We start from the raw sequence: 16,600 nt of genomic DNA on the forward strand, positions 1-16,600 counted from the left end.
TATTGCCTCCAAAGACTAGGTCATTATGACAACTGTAGACTCCACATGCCAGACAATTTCAAACCCACAATGTGACCTCCGTCATATTCCAACCACTGATAATAGTGTCTAATGAGTCTACAGGCATTTCATGTCTGGTACACTTTATTCACTGTTTTGACTGCCTGTCAGGTGGTCAGAAGACAATGCTTCACTCATGGTACCGACACTAAAGCCCTCTGGTGAACCAAATCACATACGCACTGAACCGTTCCGTTTTTTTTTTTTTGTCAGTGAGTGTATTTTTTTTATGTAAGAATGATAATTGACAAGAAGCAAGAGCTCAGCCACCTAACCCACCGAAGAGATGAAAAATCCCAGTATTTATATTACAGAGTAAAATGTGCCAGTTTGACTTTGAGCTGCTCACTGCGACTTATAAAACCAGAAAACCTGCAGGAACTGTGGATTCAATACGCTCAACATGACTGCAATGAAGTGGCTTCACAACGTCCCTTTCAAATAAACTGGACATCAAAACAAGATTTAAACAACAATCTATAGTGAGTCCATATACATGTGAAAATTCTAATGGGAGGACTAGTTGATTAATCCCAAATGAAATTAATCAAAAATGCAAACAGAAAAGATCAGTCTGTTGTCTCAGCTCAGAGCTCACAGAGTAGCTCTGAGTTCGGGAGCTGCCCTGCATTAAAGAGCTGAGAAAAATATTTCTCTCTAAGCCCTCGTATGAGACTTGCACAGATCCGGGCTAAAAGACCAGTGCATATGTCTGCAGGGCTACATTTAAACCCACACACACAAAACACCAAACAATAATTGCATGTGTGACTTTTCTTTCAGAGATGCCCTGCTTTCCATTAATCTAACATCAACCTCCCTGTTTAAACAGAGACATTCAGCATGCTCCAAAGTAAATAGTCCATCTGGTTGCAGATTGGATGAACAATTACTTTCAAGATGCACTGATAGTTTTCTGGCCAATCACTGAAAAGCCTGACTTTCAAATTACAATTTTGGCCAATACTGATGTTTTTGTCTGAAAAGTAGCTAGATATTGCAACAAAGTCGCTAAGTTGGCAACATTGGATTGAGCAAAAGGGGACAGTGGTGTATTTTCAGACCATTGCAGTGATTAAGACCAGTTTCATGTCCATCAGGTGACTGCCCAAAACGAAGGAAATTTCTCAGTGCAGCCCTAATCACAAATCCGTCAAATTCTGAATCCAGCAGAGTGACTGTATTATGATTCCCAGAACTGGACCAGAATGACACGTTTACCCAAATGAACAATAGATCAGCACTAACATCGTTATCCGCTGACCAGAACAAAAGTGTTTATAATCTCACTTAAGACACCAAAATTATGGCGGTTTGGTTTGGTGAATGAACAACTCATCCATAAACAACCACACAATGCAGAGATGAGCACATTAAGAGATGATTAAACATGCAGATTAAAAAAAACCAATAGGGAAAATAGGAACATCCATTATATGTTCACAATACATTTCGAAGTGAACCAACAACAAATGATAACACCCCCAAAAACTTGAACGTTTTTAGCTACAAATACAAGTCAGTCCCCATAGACTGGAGGAAGCAAATATCAGGCTATTAATCTATTCATTGAAGGTCCAAAGTGGCCCAAAAGCCCTAAGACTACCTTTCCAGAAATGGCAAGTAACAGTTGAATTTCTCCTGAAAACATCAACCTGTTGAAAGATTTGCTTATCTATACCCTAACAGAAATGACTGGAGCTTGTCACAATGTATTTTGCTAAAGCTCTGTATTCCTACGTAGTTTCACCTATAAAAAGAATTAGCAATGTGGGCTCTAGCCAGGGTTTTATTTACTGCAGGTAAACCTTTAAATTTCATGATATTTATGCTTCTGCATCGATATTCAGAACCACGTCTGTGTGAGGATTTACCCGTCGGAGGTCCAGCACATCTTGTAACATGAACCGGATCCTGGAGGTGGTCTTCCTCTCCTTTATTATTTTCTCCATCTGATTGAAGTACTGGTCCATCCGAGGCTGAAGAGAGACAGAGGCTTAGTAAGCTAACCATTTTGTTTTCCCCATCAGTATGTAGGCTTAGTGAGGAGGTTTGTCAATGTAAATCTTTACTTTGTGTGTTTTCTGTTACCTTGGCTTTCTCAAAGTCTAGATCCTTGCCAATGGTGGACAACAGTCTGCAGAGGCACTCCAGTGACTCCTCGTCGTGGTTTTTGAGCAGCTTCACAATGCAGTCGTGCATGATTACCTCTGTGAGCATTTTGAGCTTGAAAAGTTCGCCGATGAACTTTATGTTCCCCAGCGAGCGCCGCCTGGCCTTGTCTTTAGCCTCTTTCAGCTCCTCGATTAGTCGCTGCTTCACCTCGTCCTGTTGGAAAAACATCAACAGAAAAAAGGAGACAGAATAAGAGGGGAACTTCCAGAAGAAAGGCTAGCTGCAACTATCTGAACCTTTAAAATGTTCCTGAGAAACATCACAGCATGTATAAAAACAAATAAAATACTTTTTAATAAAACTCTGACGTCTATTTGTATCCCTTTAAGTACCTAACGCTTTAAACCTTGATGTAGTAACTTTACCCCTGAGGCAGCTTCCAGCTCCTTCTGCTTCTTCTCAAAGATCTCATCATCATCTTTATCCTTCTCAAACTCCTTCTGGCACCGGTTTAGTAGCAGCTTGCGGAAATTCACAGTGGCACCAGGCTTATCTGGGGTTATGACTTTCAGCTGAAAAGAGCAGCGACAATAACGGTTAGAAAAGCAAGAAAAAACAAACCCTAGTTCTGACACTGCTATAGAGGCTCCTCAGTTCCTCAGTCCCATCACTTGGATCAGTGGCCCAGACACGTGGCACAAAACAGAGGTCATCACTGGAGCCGAAAATAATGGTATGTGTAGTAATGATATGTAATGAGTATTTAGGTGTTTGAATGTTGTGACGATTAATCAATAAATTGGATAAAATGTTGGCACATTCTGCAGATTTTCCATTAAACCATTTAAAACTTTTTACACAATATTAGAAGTACATTTAGAGATTCAAACTAAAAAATAATTCAACTCCATTTTTAAATACCTTTTTATTTTTTTTATAAAATGCAATAACATAAGATTCCCTTAGTGCATACTTGATCATTTGCAGCAAAGGATGCATCAGCAGCTAAAAAAGACTTCAATATGAGAAATCTTCCACACTTTCTTTTTCACTTAATGTCAGTACAGTGGAGGGTTGATCCATCGATTTGTTGGTTTAACCCGTTAATAACTGGACACCAAAAGGTGGTTAACAGACAGAATATAAATATCAGCAAATATCTTTTTTGTTGCATCTGTGCACTCCAATTTACGATTAATCAGCTACTAAATTATTTGATGATTATTTGAGTAATCAATTCATCACGATTAATCGTTTCAGTCCTAGATGGGTGAAACAGGATGTTTTTACTTTAGTGAACTTTGTCCCCAGTGTTGGATTTAATGAAGCAGTTATTGCCCATCACTGAGACTAAACATTGCTGCTTTCACTACTGAGGTGAAACTACACACTTGATTTAATGAACAGGTGATGTCTTAAGGCAAATCTCTCCCCTGTATTTGTTAAGAGGAATCAAAGTAAAGGGGTTGAAAATAGACACAATGTACACAAAAATTTGAGAAATACATTTTCTTTTTTCTTCCACTGCAGGTAAATGTGGCTCTACTTACCCCCGACAGACAGCGGCACATGTTTGCATAGGCCACTGAAAAGTCTGGCTCGGAGATGGCCTTCTCAAAGGTAAGGTCGATGACTCCTTTTAACCGCTCCTCGGTGTCGACAGTCAGTTCCTGCACCTGCTTCATCAGCTGCTGGAACTTTTGTGGGGTGAGTTTGTTGAGGATACTTCGGACGCGCTTGAACAGCTCCTGCGTTTTCATCTGCTCGGGATCGTTCTCCTGCGGCTCCTCTGGCTCCCGGCTCCGGGTGGGTTTCTTTACTGAAGGTTTCCAGGCCTTTTCTGCCTTGTTGAGCTGAATGTCATCGTTGAGCGACATGCTGGTGATGATCTTCCTCGGCTCTTTCCTCTGGACCTGCTGAGAACGTCGGGGCCCGCCCACTCCAATACCCATACCAGGAGGCTGGAGAGGGAGAGAGTTGAACCAACAGAGACACCGTTAGACTCAGAGTCTAATAAAATCATGAATGCTTTGATGGGTCACACAGAGAAACTGGTAACTCACAGGTCCTCTGCTTCCTCCTCCCATTCCAGGCCTGCCAAGGTTGGCGAAGGAGGGTGTGAAATCAGGACCACAGTTCATCCCCGGAAGACGACTCGGGTCAAGCTGGCGAAGAGGAGTCTTGTTTGCCTGAACAAAAAGAAAACAAGACTGGTTTATGGAGAGCTTTTGGATAGATATTTTTGAGAAATCTCTCAAATGTAACTTTTATGAAGTTACAGGATGTGAAAACATGCGAAGGCTTGGAGTTAAGGCAAATAGTATGCACCTTGTCTAAGACGACATCGCTGATGGCTGGTAAACCCTCAGGTTTGTTCATACTGGCAGAGATGAACTGGAACCCAAGAAGGAACTCTCTGTCGTATTTCTTCTTCTCTTCTTTGTTAATTGGCTTCCATTGTTCTGAAGTAGAAGAAATAAATCATCAGTTGATTCACCCCCAAGCAGTGCTAAATGGGGATCCTCAGTAGCATCAGTGTCCAGAGACCCACCCTCTTTGTACTGGTACTTCATGTCGGTGGCGGCCGGCTCGATGTTCTCTGCATCCAGCTTGTCCTCTTTATCCTCCCAGGTCAGGTCTGCCTCCTCTTGTGCAGGAGGGGCTGCAGCTGGGGGCTTTGGCTCTGGTGGTGGGGCAGGCGTCGGCTCAGGCTCAGGCTGGGCAACTACCTGCTCCTTGATCAAACAAAATCCAGGTCCAATATTAAAATTACTCAAATTTATATCCAGAATAATCCAAGAAAGCAGGTTCACATTGAGTCAAAGTGACTATTTTTATATTACAGGCATTAATTACTTTGTAGAAAGAGGTTTTTTTTTTCTTTTCTGCAACTAATGGGATTATTCTTGCAAGCAAAAATGTACATAAATTGCCTGTTTTCTAATATTGAAGGTGTTTGAAAGTGAAACTGTAAAGTGGAAGAATACTGAGTTAACGATGTCAAAGCGTCCTATAATCACATTGCAATCAAATCGTAACTTGACTAAAGGGCACCACTTCTTTTATTGATGCATGATGCATTCAGGCTTGCTATACCTGAAGTGCCTGGTGACCCTTACTGCAGAATAAATGTGCCAAAAGGTAAAATGGAAATGTCAAACAAAACTGGGAGTAAATGCTGCAAATCAGTGACTCAATAGACTGAGTTTTCTGAAAATATTTATACCCCCAATTTGAATCATGAAGTGAACTTGACTGGATCGTAGGGGTTGTCACAATACGAACATTCATGCAGCAAGTCTTGATTTTGTTTTTGCTGAAATTGGATTTATTTTCTTAATTAGGTCAAAACCAATAAAGAAGAGAATTTGGAGATCATTTAGAAATATATAACTTAAAAGTGATCCTTCTCTGTGAACTAGAGAACACTAAAATCTATACCAGGCTTACTCAGGACAGCAAAGCTGGTAAACAAACGCAATATGGGCAAGCTGCTTTTTCCAGAACTCAAAGATCCACCTCAAAAAATATATTTTCCACCAATTTAACAACTGCAGTTACAGTGAACACACCTCCTTAAAGGCATCTAAGAGGTCTCCAACCGCCTCCTTCTTGTTCAGATCCTTCATCTTCCTCTTCTTCTTTGGCACAGACACAGCAGCTGCAGAAAGGAGAACAATCACAACATAGACATGTTTAGAAGGGCTTTGAGAAGAAGCAAAACAGCTCGAATTTCAGAAAGAGACTGACCTTGCATAGTAGTTTCCACGTGGGATGGGGTGACAGTCGGTGGACTGGGAGCCCCCTCCTCCTCCTCTGCTGTGGGAGGAGGAGGAGGAGTAGAGATCGTCTCAGATGTGTCATCAGCTGAGGGAACCGTCTCCGTAGGCAACTGCGTTTCTTCCTTGGTGTCCGTCTGGAGCTGTGGAGCATCTTCCTCAACCTCAGAGACAACCTCGGTAACTGCATCCTGTACCTCTGACTCAGAGGGGTTGGTCAGGACAACCGGTTCGGTTGGAACTTCTTCGACAGCTGGAGCAGATGCTAATTGGTCGACAGCAGCGGGCAAGGCCGTAACAGTTTGTTTCTCAGCTTCCTCAGCAGCACAGCTCTGTGTGACAGGCTGCTGACTTACATCGGGCTCAGCTATAGGGCTGTCGTCGCACTCAGATATGTCCACCGCAGATCCATGGAGGATCTGAGCGGCTGGTAACGGGAGGCCATTAGGTAAACGCAGGCTGAGCTCCTCAGGCTGAGCAATGGGAGATTCTAAAGTGTCCTCCGAGTGAGTGGGGGGTACAGTAACCGATGACTTCTCAAGCTCCATATCTGCCACACCGTTAGAGCTGGGGGCCTGAGCACTCGATGAGTCTAAAGAGGCTTGTATCTGTTCGAGTTTAGTCTCTTCCTCTCCAGAGTCCTCCTGTTCTACAACATGGTCTGTGTTTTCTGTTTTGCTCTGTGCAGAACAGGTGGGGGAAGGGTCAGGAAGGGGCGCAGGGTAGGCAGGGACCTCAGGTGCAGATGGGGGGCTGGGTGTGGGTCCTCTTTGAGGTGAGGGAGCCTCTATCACGTCAGCAGCAGGAGCAGAGGGTGAAGGCTTGCTGAGAGAAGGCTGTGTGGATTCGGAGAGTGGAGGGGGGGCAGACACCTTGACAGCAGAGGACGGGGTCTCACTGAGGATGGGGTCAACCTTGGGAAGCTCAGGGGTCTGCGACAAAGAAGGTGGCGTAAGTTTCCCTCCGTCATCTAAAATAAATAATAAAAAATAGGAAAAAGGTTGTTAAAATGTAGAGAAATTATTTTACACATCAAGCAGCGACAATTTAATAATAAATTATCTGAAGCAGCCCCCAGCCCAAACAAGATTTATGTAGCACCTACCTGGTCTAACCAGCGCCGTTGTAGCAGCAGCAGAGATACTGTCACCGTTGGCCTGAGGCAACACTGTATTATCTGATCCAGATATGGCTGTCTGTGGGGAACACGTAACAAAGGAAAGGCGTGATCTCACTGCTGAGCGTGACACACTTTTCCACTTAAACAGGAGAAAAAAATTATTTTGGTTTTTCCCTTAGTTAGAAATTTGCAGTCTCTGGCTAAAAGATTCGAAAAACAAAACAAAACAACGGTCAACATGAAATTTAAGTATATTTGATGAAAACTCATGATGGTCCAAAGCAAAGTAGAACTTATCTGAAGTACAACCAAAGCAAGTACTAAATATGGTTCATTTTTAATAAACAAAGGTCTATAAAAAAACAATGTGACTTACATTGTAATTGAATCTCCGTTTACACCAATACTTCTAAATAAATTCCAGTGCAACCCACTGCCTTCCATCTGTATGGACCCTAATCGTAACAATAATGCAGCTGTTTCAGTGTTTGGTAGAGAACCTTTTGTTGTATCCAAGTTGACATGTAGGAGACAAATTAAATTTGTGGAAGGTAACGCCACAACTGAAATGTTGGTGGAAAGCTCAAAACACAACAAACTGAACAAACCATCTTCATTGTGAAACATGGCGGGGGTAGCATCATGCTGTGGGGATGTTTTCTTCCCCCATCAGTTAGGGAAGCTGGACAGTTAATGAAATGATGAATGGAGCTAAAAGGAACCACAGCAGAAAACCTGTTTGAGGCTGCAAAAGACTGGAGCGATCCTAAACCTGCAGCCACAGCAACAGCCACAGCAATGTGGTTAAGGTCAATAATCTCGATTTGATTTAGTCTGGAGCTAAATCAAATACAAAATCGGTGTCTGTCGAGTGTCTGTAACTGATGTTCACAGACACTCGTCATACAATGTGACCAATGGTAAAAATTTCAGCCCCTTAATGTGCAAAGGTAGTAGTTAGTTTTACACCTGAAAAGTCATCATCAAAGTATTGACACAGGGCAAGAAATGAATGAGTTTGTTTTGGTGACTTAACTGAGGTAATTGAAGGGTCTTCAAAGTGCTATTATACTCATTCATCTATCAAGTGTTCCAGGAAGCCCTGACTATTCATGTAACTCATGTGAAAACCATCTGGGCTTGCTGCAACATGTTTAGCATTGAAATAGCTTTTTAGGCTTGAATAGTTTTGGTGATAAGCTAACTCCTTTGTTGCACAACTTGAATACAACAATAGTCTTTTATCATTAATCCCCAGTGCGTCAGGAAAAGTGGCTTTGTTGTCCATCACAGTCGTTTGTAGAAGTCACTTGTGCATCTGAATTAAGGGCGTACCGGAAACACAAAACATATAAATGTTCCAGCTCAGGATTTTTGTAGGTAAAAATGAAGGGGGGAAAAAAGCATTAAATTATGTTAATATTTTTAACACATTAAAATCTATGTAATTAATTAATCGAAATTAAAGCGATAAAGTCCAGGCCCTAGTTTATTTGTAATGGTGAATAAAGATAAAATATTAGAACCTTGTCTTCGACACACTTTGCTCCGTCAGATAAAATCCAATGAGACACTAAAATATTTTGCTTGCAACATAAAAAACTTGAAGGTCACATGAATGCTTTTGCCAGGCTTGGTAGCAGTAGTCCATCCAAATGCTTTCCAGTACTTCCAGCACAGGGTAGAAGTATTAACATAATATACATAGCTGTAAACAGTACGGCAATATCAGTTTTTAGTCTGAACACAAGTTCAGTTTGTACTTCTTTATCTTTCTGCCTGAACTCATTGCGTGCTACTTCAGCTCACCTGTGGGGGCGTTGGGGTAGAGCCACTGCGGCCCCCAGACATAATCTCCTCTGTGATGTCCTGGCCTCCTCGGTTAGGATCTCTTATTCTTATCTGTGGAGCAAAAGGAGCAAATTAAGAGCAAAGCATGGCAGGAGGAACATGTGGTAGTTTAAGGGTAAGGAGCTCCCGTCCTGTAGGGTTAAGACAAGTCGGAAGACAGTAGATGAGGAAGTGTTGAGTTTGATCAGAGTATCAAAGAGTGACGCCTACAATTGCCAGCCCTTTTCTGTTCAGCTCACTCAACAAAATCCACATCTCTGTTCCCATTTTGAACAGATAAAAACCAACTCTTAGGATTGCTTCACAAATTCCTGAGTGGCTCTACCGAATGTGCTTTCAGAGTCAACAGAGAAGCAGGCTGACACTATGAATCTAATCAACCAACCCGAAGCCAAATTGTGAAATTCCACTGCTGGTTTAAACTGGCAGAAAAAGGCATGACTATGCCAAAGGCGAAGCATAATCAGGTGTGACAACAGCAGCCTTGCATGTGCGCACACAGACACGACATACAGAGGGAACAACTAAAGTGGGTGGAAATCTGCTCACTCACACAGCACAAGCCTTTCTGCTTGGCTGTGATCTGCTGATCATGTGGTATTTGTGAAATCTGACTCATAAAACGAAGCTGAATGCTACTGGACAGAAACTGATCTACAAAAGTTATAACGCAGCTTCTACAACACTTTTGCTCTCTAACTTACTTGTTAATGAAAGTGCAGCAATGTTTACCCAACACTACTGACCTTTACCTGGTCCGGTTTTGTTTGCAAGTCCTTCCCAAAAGCAGTACAAACCCCGGTGGGCCTCTCATCCCAGGGCTGGAGTAGCAGCTCCTGCTGGCTTCATGCTGGACTATCAACTCCACAAAGCAGGGTGGGGGTTGGACACAAAGTAGTTTTGCCTTGGTTTCACTCGCATAACACACTGCCAGGTAAACAGTCCAGCAGAATAGGACCGCATTGAGCCAGGCCCGACTGTCTGTATGCTAGCTAGCAGCCTGATCAGCCCTCTGTCCTGAGCTGAACAGAACAGGGAGGGAAAAAAGAGAGAAAGAGACTGGCCTTGTAGAGCTATGGAGCTGGAATGTGCACCCCCGCCCACAGAGACTCACACACAGATAAAAGAGGCCTGAGAGAGGAGGAGGGGCATGGTGCGAATGGGAGGGTTTCCAGTTAAAAAAAAAAGAGAGAAAAAAGTTCACATTATCAAATAGGCAGCAGCTTGCTCAAGAAACTCCCCCTTCCATTTCTTTAACACAGGAAGGCTAAAGTCACTCTTCAGATTTCAGTTTCAGCTCACGCCTTCTGGAAGCAGAGGAAACTAGAGCAGGAGGAAGAGGGGGGATGCCACAGCGGCAGCGGAAGGCTGGAGGGGGAGGAGACCAGTGGCCACGTGGACTTCAGCTATGTGCTGACATGTCCCTCAGCCCCCTCCTTTCAGGACTCTCTGGGTCAGAGCACGTCCGCAGAAATTTGGAAAAAAATTCTGCAACAACTTTTGCAATACACATGGTGAATAGCGACATCTAAATAGCTACTTGTGAGTTTAATGTGCCAAATATTAAAACAGGCACAAAAAGACCCGACTTCTCATGAGATCAAATTAATTTCGTCTTTTTTTTTTTAATAAGTACGTTTGCCACCACGTATAGTAGCGCAACTTTGTCAAGTCTGTTTATCCAGTCTTTTGCACAAATATTGTTCAAAGGACTTCAGCACCACCTCTATGAAGCCGTTTAGAAACTGTAGGTGTAGCTCGACAGATTCAAACTGCAGCCATCTCTCCAACAATCGAGTTTGCTCACACGCCTTTTAACTTTCCTTTTATTTATCAAGACTAACAGCTGATTGGATTAACTGATAAGGATTAAATCAAATTAAATAGAGAAGAGTTCTCCAGAGCAGTATCACTCAATTCATAGTCGAGACCCTTTGTTATTGAGTATCTATTAGGGTTGTCGCGATACTAAAATTTCAAACTCGATGCTAAGAAACATACTCGGCATCACAACATTTTCTCAAGGGTTCTTTCAATATAAGAGAATAAAATGTGATTGATTACAATATGACAATGTTTCTATATTAGAAAGTTACCGATAAATTTCCTTCTTTAGGGAGAAAATGAGGGCTGAACTGTTACCTGTTTGACAAAACGGTAGAGAAGTTTACAGTATTGTGAGCCACAGTTTATCTGTTAATTTGATGTCGATACAAATAAATGTTGCAACTGGGGGGGACAAAAAAAAAAAAAGAATCATTCTATAATAAAATTCTGTTTCTAAACAAACATGGATCTGGCACATAGCGAACCTATTTTTGCAGTGTAAACAGCAATGTGGTCCAAGCAGATGCATTAAGATGCCGCCCTGTGCACTTTCTGCATTTCTGGTAACTTTGTTTATATATATTTTTATAAACCAACGACTGCAGCAAGGAAGATTCCTGCAGGCTTCTGTTTCGTTTTTTTTTTTTGTTCCAATTGTCATCTTCAGTTTGGATCCACCACAGCTATTAGCCACATTAGCTTCCACTACCTTTATAACTGAGGGAGTAATAGTGGAGTTCGCATTGGTTTGTTGCATTGCTCCATTTTTAAGTAGCCAACCAAGTTGTCAGCTTCCTAGCAATTTCCTGTGCTAATTCGGACCTGAATAGAATGAAGTGTTGTGTCGTTTGTAACTTTGCATATAGGAATTGCAGCTCGATGGGGGAGCACAGATCAGCGGAGCCCCATTTTTGGGTCGTCCGTGTCTGTGAAGCCAGTGTTTAAACAGACACTTCAGCTCGTCTCATCTGGGAGGTTTACCACTACACTGCTCCACATACAAGAGCTTTCCTGACAATTTTAAGTTAATTCAAACATGAGTGTTGTAGCGTTAGCATAGCTGGTATGTAGCAGTTTGGGATTTTTGATTTATCTCACAGTAATCATATTTAAAACCAGCAACAAAATAGAAAGCTAGAAATGCATATGATTTTCTACCTCTAATATAACAGCTACTTGCTGAAATAAAATTAATAAATGAATGTACAACAGTTTGCATCTTGTTTACCTGTTTTATTGGCTTGAGCAATAGATTATACACACGGAAATCCACTTTTTTCAAGTTAAGTGAACCCATCATGGCAGTAGAACTTCTCAGGAGCCCATTTATGTCATAACTTATGTCCATCTAAAAACCCTGAAAGAACTGAACAAATCAGAAACTGGCTTTCTATCAGTTTTCAGTGGAAAAAAGTAATTAATTTTTTTTTTTCCCAGCACAAGAGAATTATCATTGCAATGTATGGTGATAAGAGTGAGTGACTGAGTGCATGTAAATATTTATGCAGGGTGCTGGTTTGTGAAGCTACTCCATTTTACAGCACATCTTCAGACTTCCTCTTCCTCGAGTGACAAATTACCAATGAAACTTAAAAGATTATGCAATCACTGCTTTCATATTGGGTGGACATTGGGTCATGTATTAAATTTTAATTTTAGTGTTCAGCATAAAATTTCATTCCTATTGGTCAACTTTCAGCTGCATCTTTGGCATCTGTCTTTTACATACTCCTATACATTTCTTGACTTCAAACACGTAAATGAATAAAATGGTCATATCATTAAGGCTGCAACTAACAATTATTTTAATAGTCGAGTATACTGAGGATTAACAGGATAAAAAAATGTGCACATGGTGTAGATATTTTTAATATAACCACGCAAACAGTTTTGAGGAGTTTTTGAAAAACATTAAAAGATGGTAACAATTAAAATCTTTTTTTTTTTAAATAAACATTTTCTTGCCTAAAATGCAACAAAAATATTCCTTTAGTGCACACTTGATCATTTGTATCAAAGAATGCATCTGCAGCTAAAAAAATTATTCTAACATGTGAAAAGCCTCGACTGCTTGAATAAAAATAATCGAAAAGCAAAAGGTGCTTAGTAAGAGATTTTTTTTTTTTATTGAATTTGAACCAGGTGAAGAAATCTATGTCACTCGAGGAGTTCTGAGTAAAACATATTTAAACAATGCAAAATGTATATATTTTTCCACAGTTATGGCTTAATTACACTCTGTTCTTTCACCAAATGGCCTCTTTGAGTCTGCATACTCCCATCAAGAATTCATCAACTCAACTATTAAATTAACGGATAATTTCAATCATCAATTCATCACTTCAGCCCTAATTGTCATTAAAAGCAAAACTAGCAAAATGATAATACCTATAAGGTTTAATAACATGTTTGTGCAGTTGCAGCTACCACACAAAACATACTGAGTGATTCCATTACTTTTTTTGTGTGCCAAAAATCATATATCTTAACATATGTGCATCAATTGCATTAATATGCAACATTTGCATTAATACATATTGTTAATGTGCATTATTTTTTTCACCTGTTCTGTTTTAGTTCAACAACCACTGCAATTTATTCAGACATGATGACAGTGATACGAGCGTAAAGCATATCACTATCATAATTCTGGAAGTTTCTCATGAGTAGGAAAGACACATCATGCTCAAATAATTGCCCTAAAGGAGTTACTGAAGCTTCAGAACTGGACGGACAAAGCTAATCATTCCAAGGAAACTGAAGAAAAACTTTCCAATTTAATGATCAAGCCTGAAATATAAGGATTATTATTAACCAAAGGGGAATTCTGTAAAGATATAACTTGATTTTCTAGGAAATGAGTATCAGGAAGAAGCTAATCGGGTACCGCAGAGAATAAAAGTCCACAGAACACTGACTCTACCTGTTTGCGTTCCCGTTTGGTGGGGATGTGTTGAGAAGGCTGAGGCGGTGCTTGTTGTTGTTGCGGGGCCGGGTTCATAATGACAGGCGCCGCCTGCACAGAGGGAGGGAACGGAGGCTGTGCAGGGTAGTAAGTCCCTGTTGTGGATAAAACAGAAAGAAGAATGTAAACCTACACACACTGACCTAATGTTACAAAAGTAAAACAAGGGTTTGATCCACACAGTATGTGCAGAAACCGTTCCTCTCTCTGTGTTTACAAGCTGTTAGAGAAGTTCAAACTTTTCCTGTTCTTTATATCTTTAAGGAACTGAGAGAAGGTTCATGTAAAACATTTAAATTCTGCTTAAAAAAAACCCAAAAAAAAAAAAAAAAAGAGAAAGAGCATTTCTGTCAATTTAAATTGACATTGAGGACGCTTTGGACTTAAAAGATATTATAAGATATTCTTATGGTAAGGCTTTAAATATAAAAGCTGCAACAAACAAGAATATAAACGCAGGACAGGAAAGTTTGAGTGAATTTAAAAAATGGATGAATCTTTCAATGAAAACATGCAGTATAGGGGGGAAGAAAAGATGGATGGAGTGAAAGGAAAAAAAATTGAAAATATAAAAAAAAATGGAAAAAAAAGGATGGAAGGGAAAAAAGGCAAATAAACAATCAAAACATACTTTAAAGAACAGAATATGGAAAAAAGGAAGGAAAAGAAGGAAAGTGAAAAGGAAGTAAAGAAAGAATAATTAAGACAGGGAAGACTAGAAAATACAAAAGACTTATGCATATTTTTCCATAGATATATAGACCAGGAAAGTAAATAAATTCAGTGCCACACTCCTCCAGATTTTGGGCCCATATGTAATAACCTGGACAGAGCACACAGTGGGCAAACAGACAATGACCCAGCAGTCCCTCACTGCTCTACACAGCTGACCAAAAGTGCTTAAAGCGAGCTGTAAGTATCACATTCAGAAAACCTATTTAGAAAACTCCTGCCTGTGAACCACATTTACCTCCAAACCTCCCCAAAGGTTCGCACAAGTTGAAAAGCCCTCAACAAACCCCACAACACAAGGCAAATTGCTCAATAACAAACACAGTCATGCAGCCATTAGGAGGCATTACCTGGCCTTTTCACTGGCTTCCGACAGTCCAGCCTCAGAGGGAGAAAAGCAAACTTTAAATCAAAGAGGCCATTCTTCAGGCACAGCAACAGCTAGCTGCCACTCAGTCTCCCTCCCCTCCTGCGTGCATTTCAGTCTAACTAACATTACTGAGTCTGCATTGTTGACCAGGAGCAGCACAGCCTAAATATAGTCAAAACCCACACAGGCTCGCGGACGAGTCTGCGCAGGAGAAGGAAAGAAAGTGCGAGCGAGACGTGGCCCATTTACCAGAGAGCGCCAAAAGGTAGAATGACACGATTCTTGGACAGCGTCCCTAAACCATGAAAAAAGAAGAGACTGGAGCCCTGCCTCTCCTTCTACTGAAGCTTGGATCAGTGGTTCTGTGGGGGAGCGTGATGGGGGGTAAGACCTACCCTGAGAGACCTCAGAGTCCTGCTGCTGCTGCGAACCACGGTTCCCCATGTGGAACTCCAACTGAATGCAAAACAGTGTACAGAGAGGGGAAAAGGAGGGGGGTTCTCCTCAAACCCCCTCTCTAAACTTCCTCCAGTTCACTCTACAGGTTCCCTCTCAGACTGACTTCTTCTACTGTTCAGTCCATCCTCCTACAGACAGTGTTGGTTTCCGATTAGCTCCTCCCACTGACCTTCCTAATTCCTCCGTCCCCTCCTTCTCCCCCTTTAGGTCCAAAGACTCCCATACCTCTACATCATGAACGTGTCATCTGATCAGCTGTAGTGACGACATGAGAGCCAACTACACAGGGTGGGCCTGGGGGGAGCAGGGAACCTGCTTATCAAACCACTCTTGGCAAGAGGGAGAGTTAAAAATAGCTAAAGCCACGTAAGATCAGTCCACTTTTTTTTTTTACAAAGGTTTTTCTCCATTTAAACTTCGGGTATTTAGGTTGGTGTCCTCTTGACTGGTGGGGTGAACACCATGGTAAAATAGAAAAAAAAAAACAGTCTAAGGCCTTCAGACTAAAGATTGAACCTCTACTAAACTGGCTTCTAGACAATTTGAAACTTTATAAATGCCACATCAGGCTTCCAAAAAAGTTAAACAAAAAGCAAGTTAAAATTAGTTTTGAAGGTAGTAAAAAGTGACTTTTGTACATCACAAGTAAACCAAAATGTAAGTTAATAACATAACTGCCATGCAACCAGAATCAGACATCGATAACAGCTCAATCAAGGAACTATATTACCTTCAGGTGTTATGAAAATGCTGTATATAACATAAACTTCAAAGAAAATTGACTTTGCATCATAATATTATTGGATGCCTTGAAATTAATCTCTGCTTTCCAATCCTTTCCCACACATTCTCCTTTCAGAATGTCATTACAACGCTGCTATTCCATGATGATGTTTAGGGACATTGTAGTTTGTATGATAAGCACAACAGACTCGCAGTTCCACCAGGTGTTTGCTAATAGCTGCTGGCACTAGTCTGGAGGAGCCCAGTAGAGGATTTGTGGGGTGGGGGGGTACTCTATTAGAGGGAAGGCTGCAGCTTCAAGGAGGAGCTTTGGATAACTAGGTGGCACTTTGTGAGACCAAGAATTTGTGCAACTCTGATTGGTTGTCATGGGAGATTAAGTGAATCCTCAAACATGAAAAAATGAAAGCAACATTTCATGTATGTTTTTATGAGGGAATAACATTATAACTCAAAAAAGTCAATTTTACACAATGGCCTTTTTAATACCTCAGACTAAAGTGCTAGGCAAGAAAGAATGGCCCCAAAGTCCAGCGGATGTAAACAACTAATAAACCGTTGCAGTTTGCCTTTCAGGT

At 41.1% G+C, this 16,600-nt stretch overlaps 1 protein-coding gene across 10 annotated transcripts in view; it reads right to left on the bottom strand.

Moving 5' to 3' along the window:
* eif4g1b (eukaryotic translation initiation factor 4 gamma, 1b) overlaps positions 1-16,600 on the bottom strand; it is a 34,919-nt gene that overhangs the window by 6,070 nt on the left and 12,249 nt on the right. For 5 of the 10 annotated variants that reach the window (XM_016676654.1, XM_016676652.1, XM_016676653.1 and 2 more), the window contains 12 exons: positions 13,676-13,812; positions 8,884-8,976; positions 7,060-7,150; positions 5,926-6,924; positions 5,748-5,836; positions 4,727-4,910; positions 4,504-4,637; positions 4,239-4,364; positions 3,726-4,136; positions 2,601-2,747; positions 2,152-2,388; positions 1,935-2,039 (listed from right to left, as the gene is read on the bottom strand). In XM_016676654.1, coding sequence (XP_016532140.1) covers positions 1,935-2,039; positions 2,152-2,388; positions 2,601-2,747; positions 3,726-4,136; positions 4,239-4,364; positions 4,504-4,637; positions 4,727-4,910; positions 5,748-5,836; positions 5,926-6,924; positions 7,060-7,150; positions 8,884-8,976; positions 13,676-13,812 — 2,753 coding nt within the window. Of the gene's footprint in view, positions 1-1,934; positions 2,040-2,151; positions 2,389-2,600; positions 2,748-3,725; positions 4,137-4,238; positions 4,365-4,503; positions 4,638-4,726; positions 4,911-5,747; positions 5,837-5,925; positions 6,925-7,059; positions 7,151-8,883; positions 8,977-9,671; positions 11,088-13,675; positions 13,813-14,799; positions 14,905-15,214; positions 15,349-16,600 lie in introns of those variants that run through there. The other 5 variants (XM_007562581.2, XM_016676655.1, XM_016676651.1 and 2 more) reach the window with 5 other exon arrangements.

This window comes from Poecilia formosa, unplaced genomic scaffold (assembly GCF_000485575.1).
Source record: "Poecilia formosa unplaced genomic scaffold, Poecilia_formosa-5.1.2 Scaffold138, whole genome shotgun sequence".
Lineage (NCBI taxonomy): Eukaryota > Metazoa > Chordata > Actinopteri > Cyprinodontiformes > Poeciliidae > Poecilia > Poecilia formosa.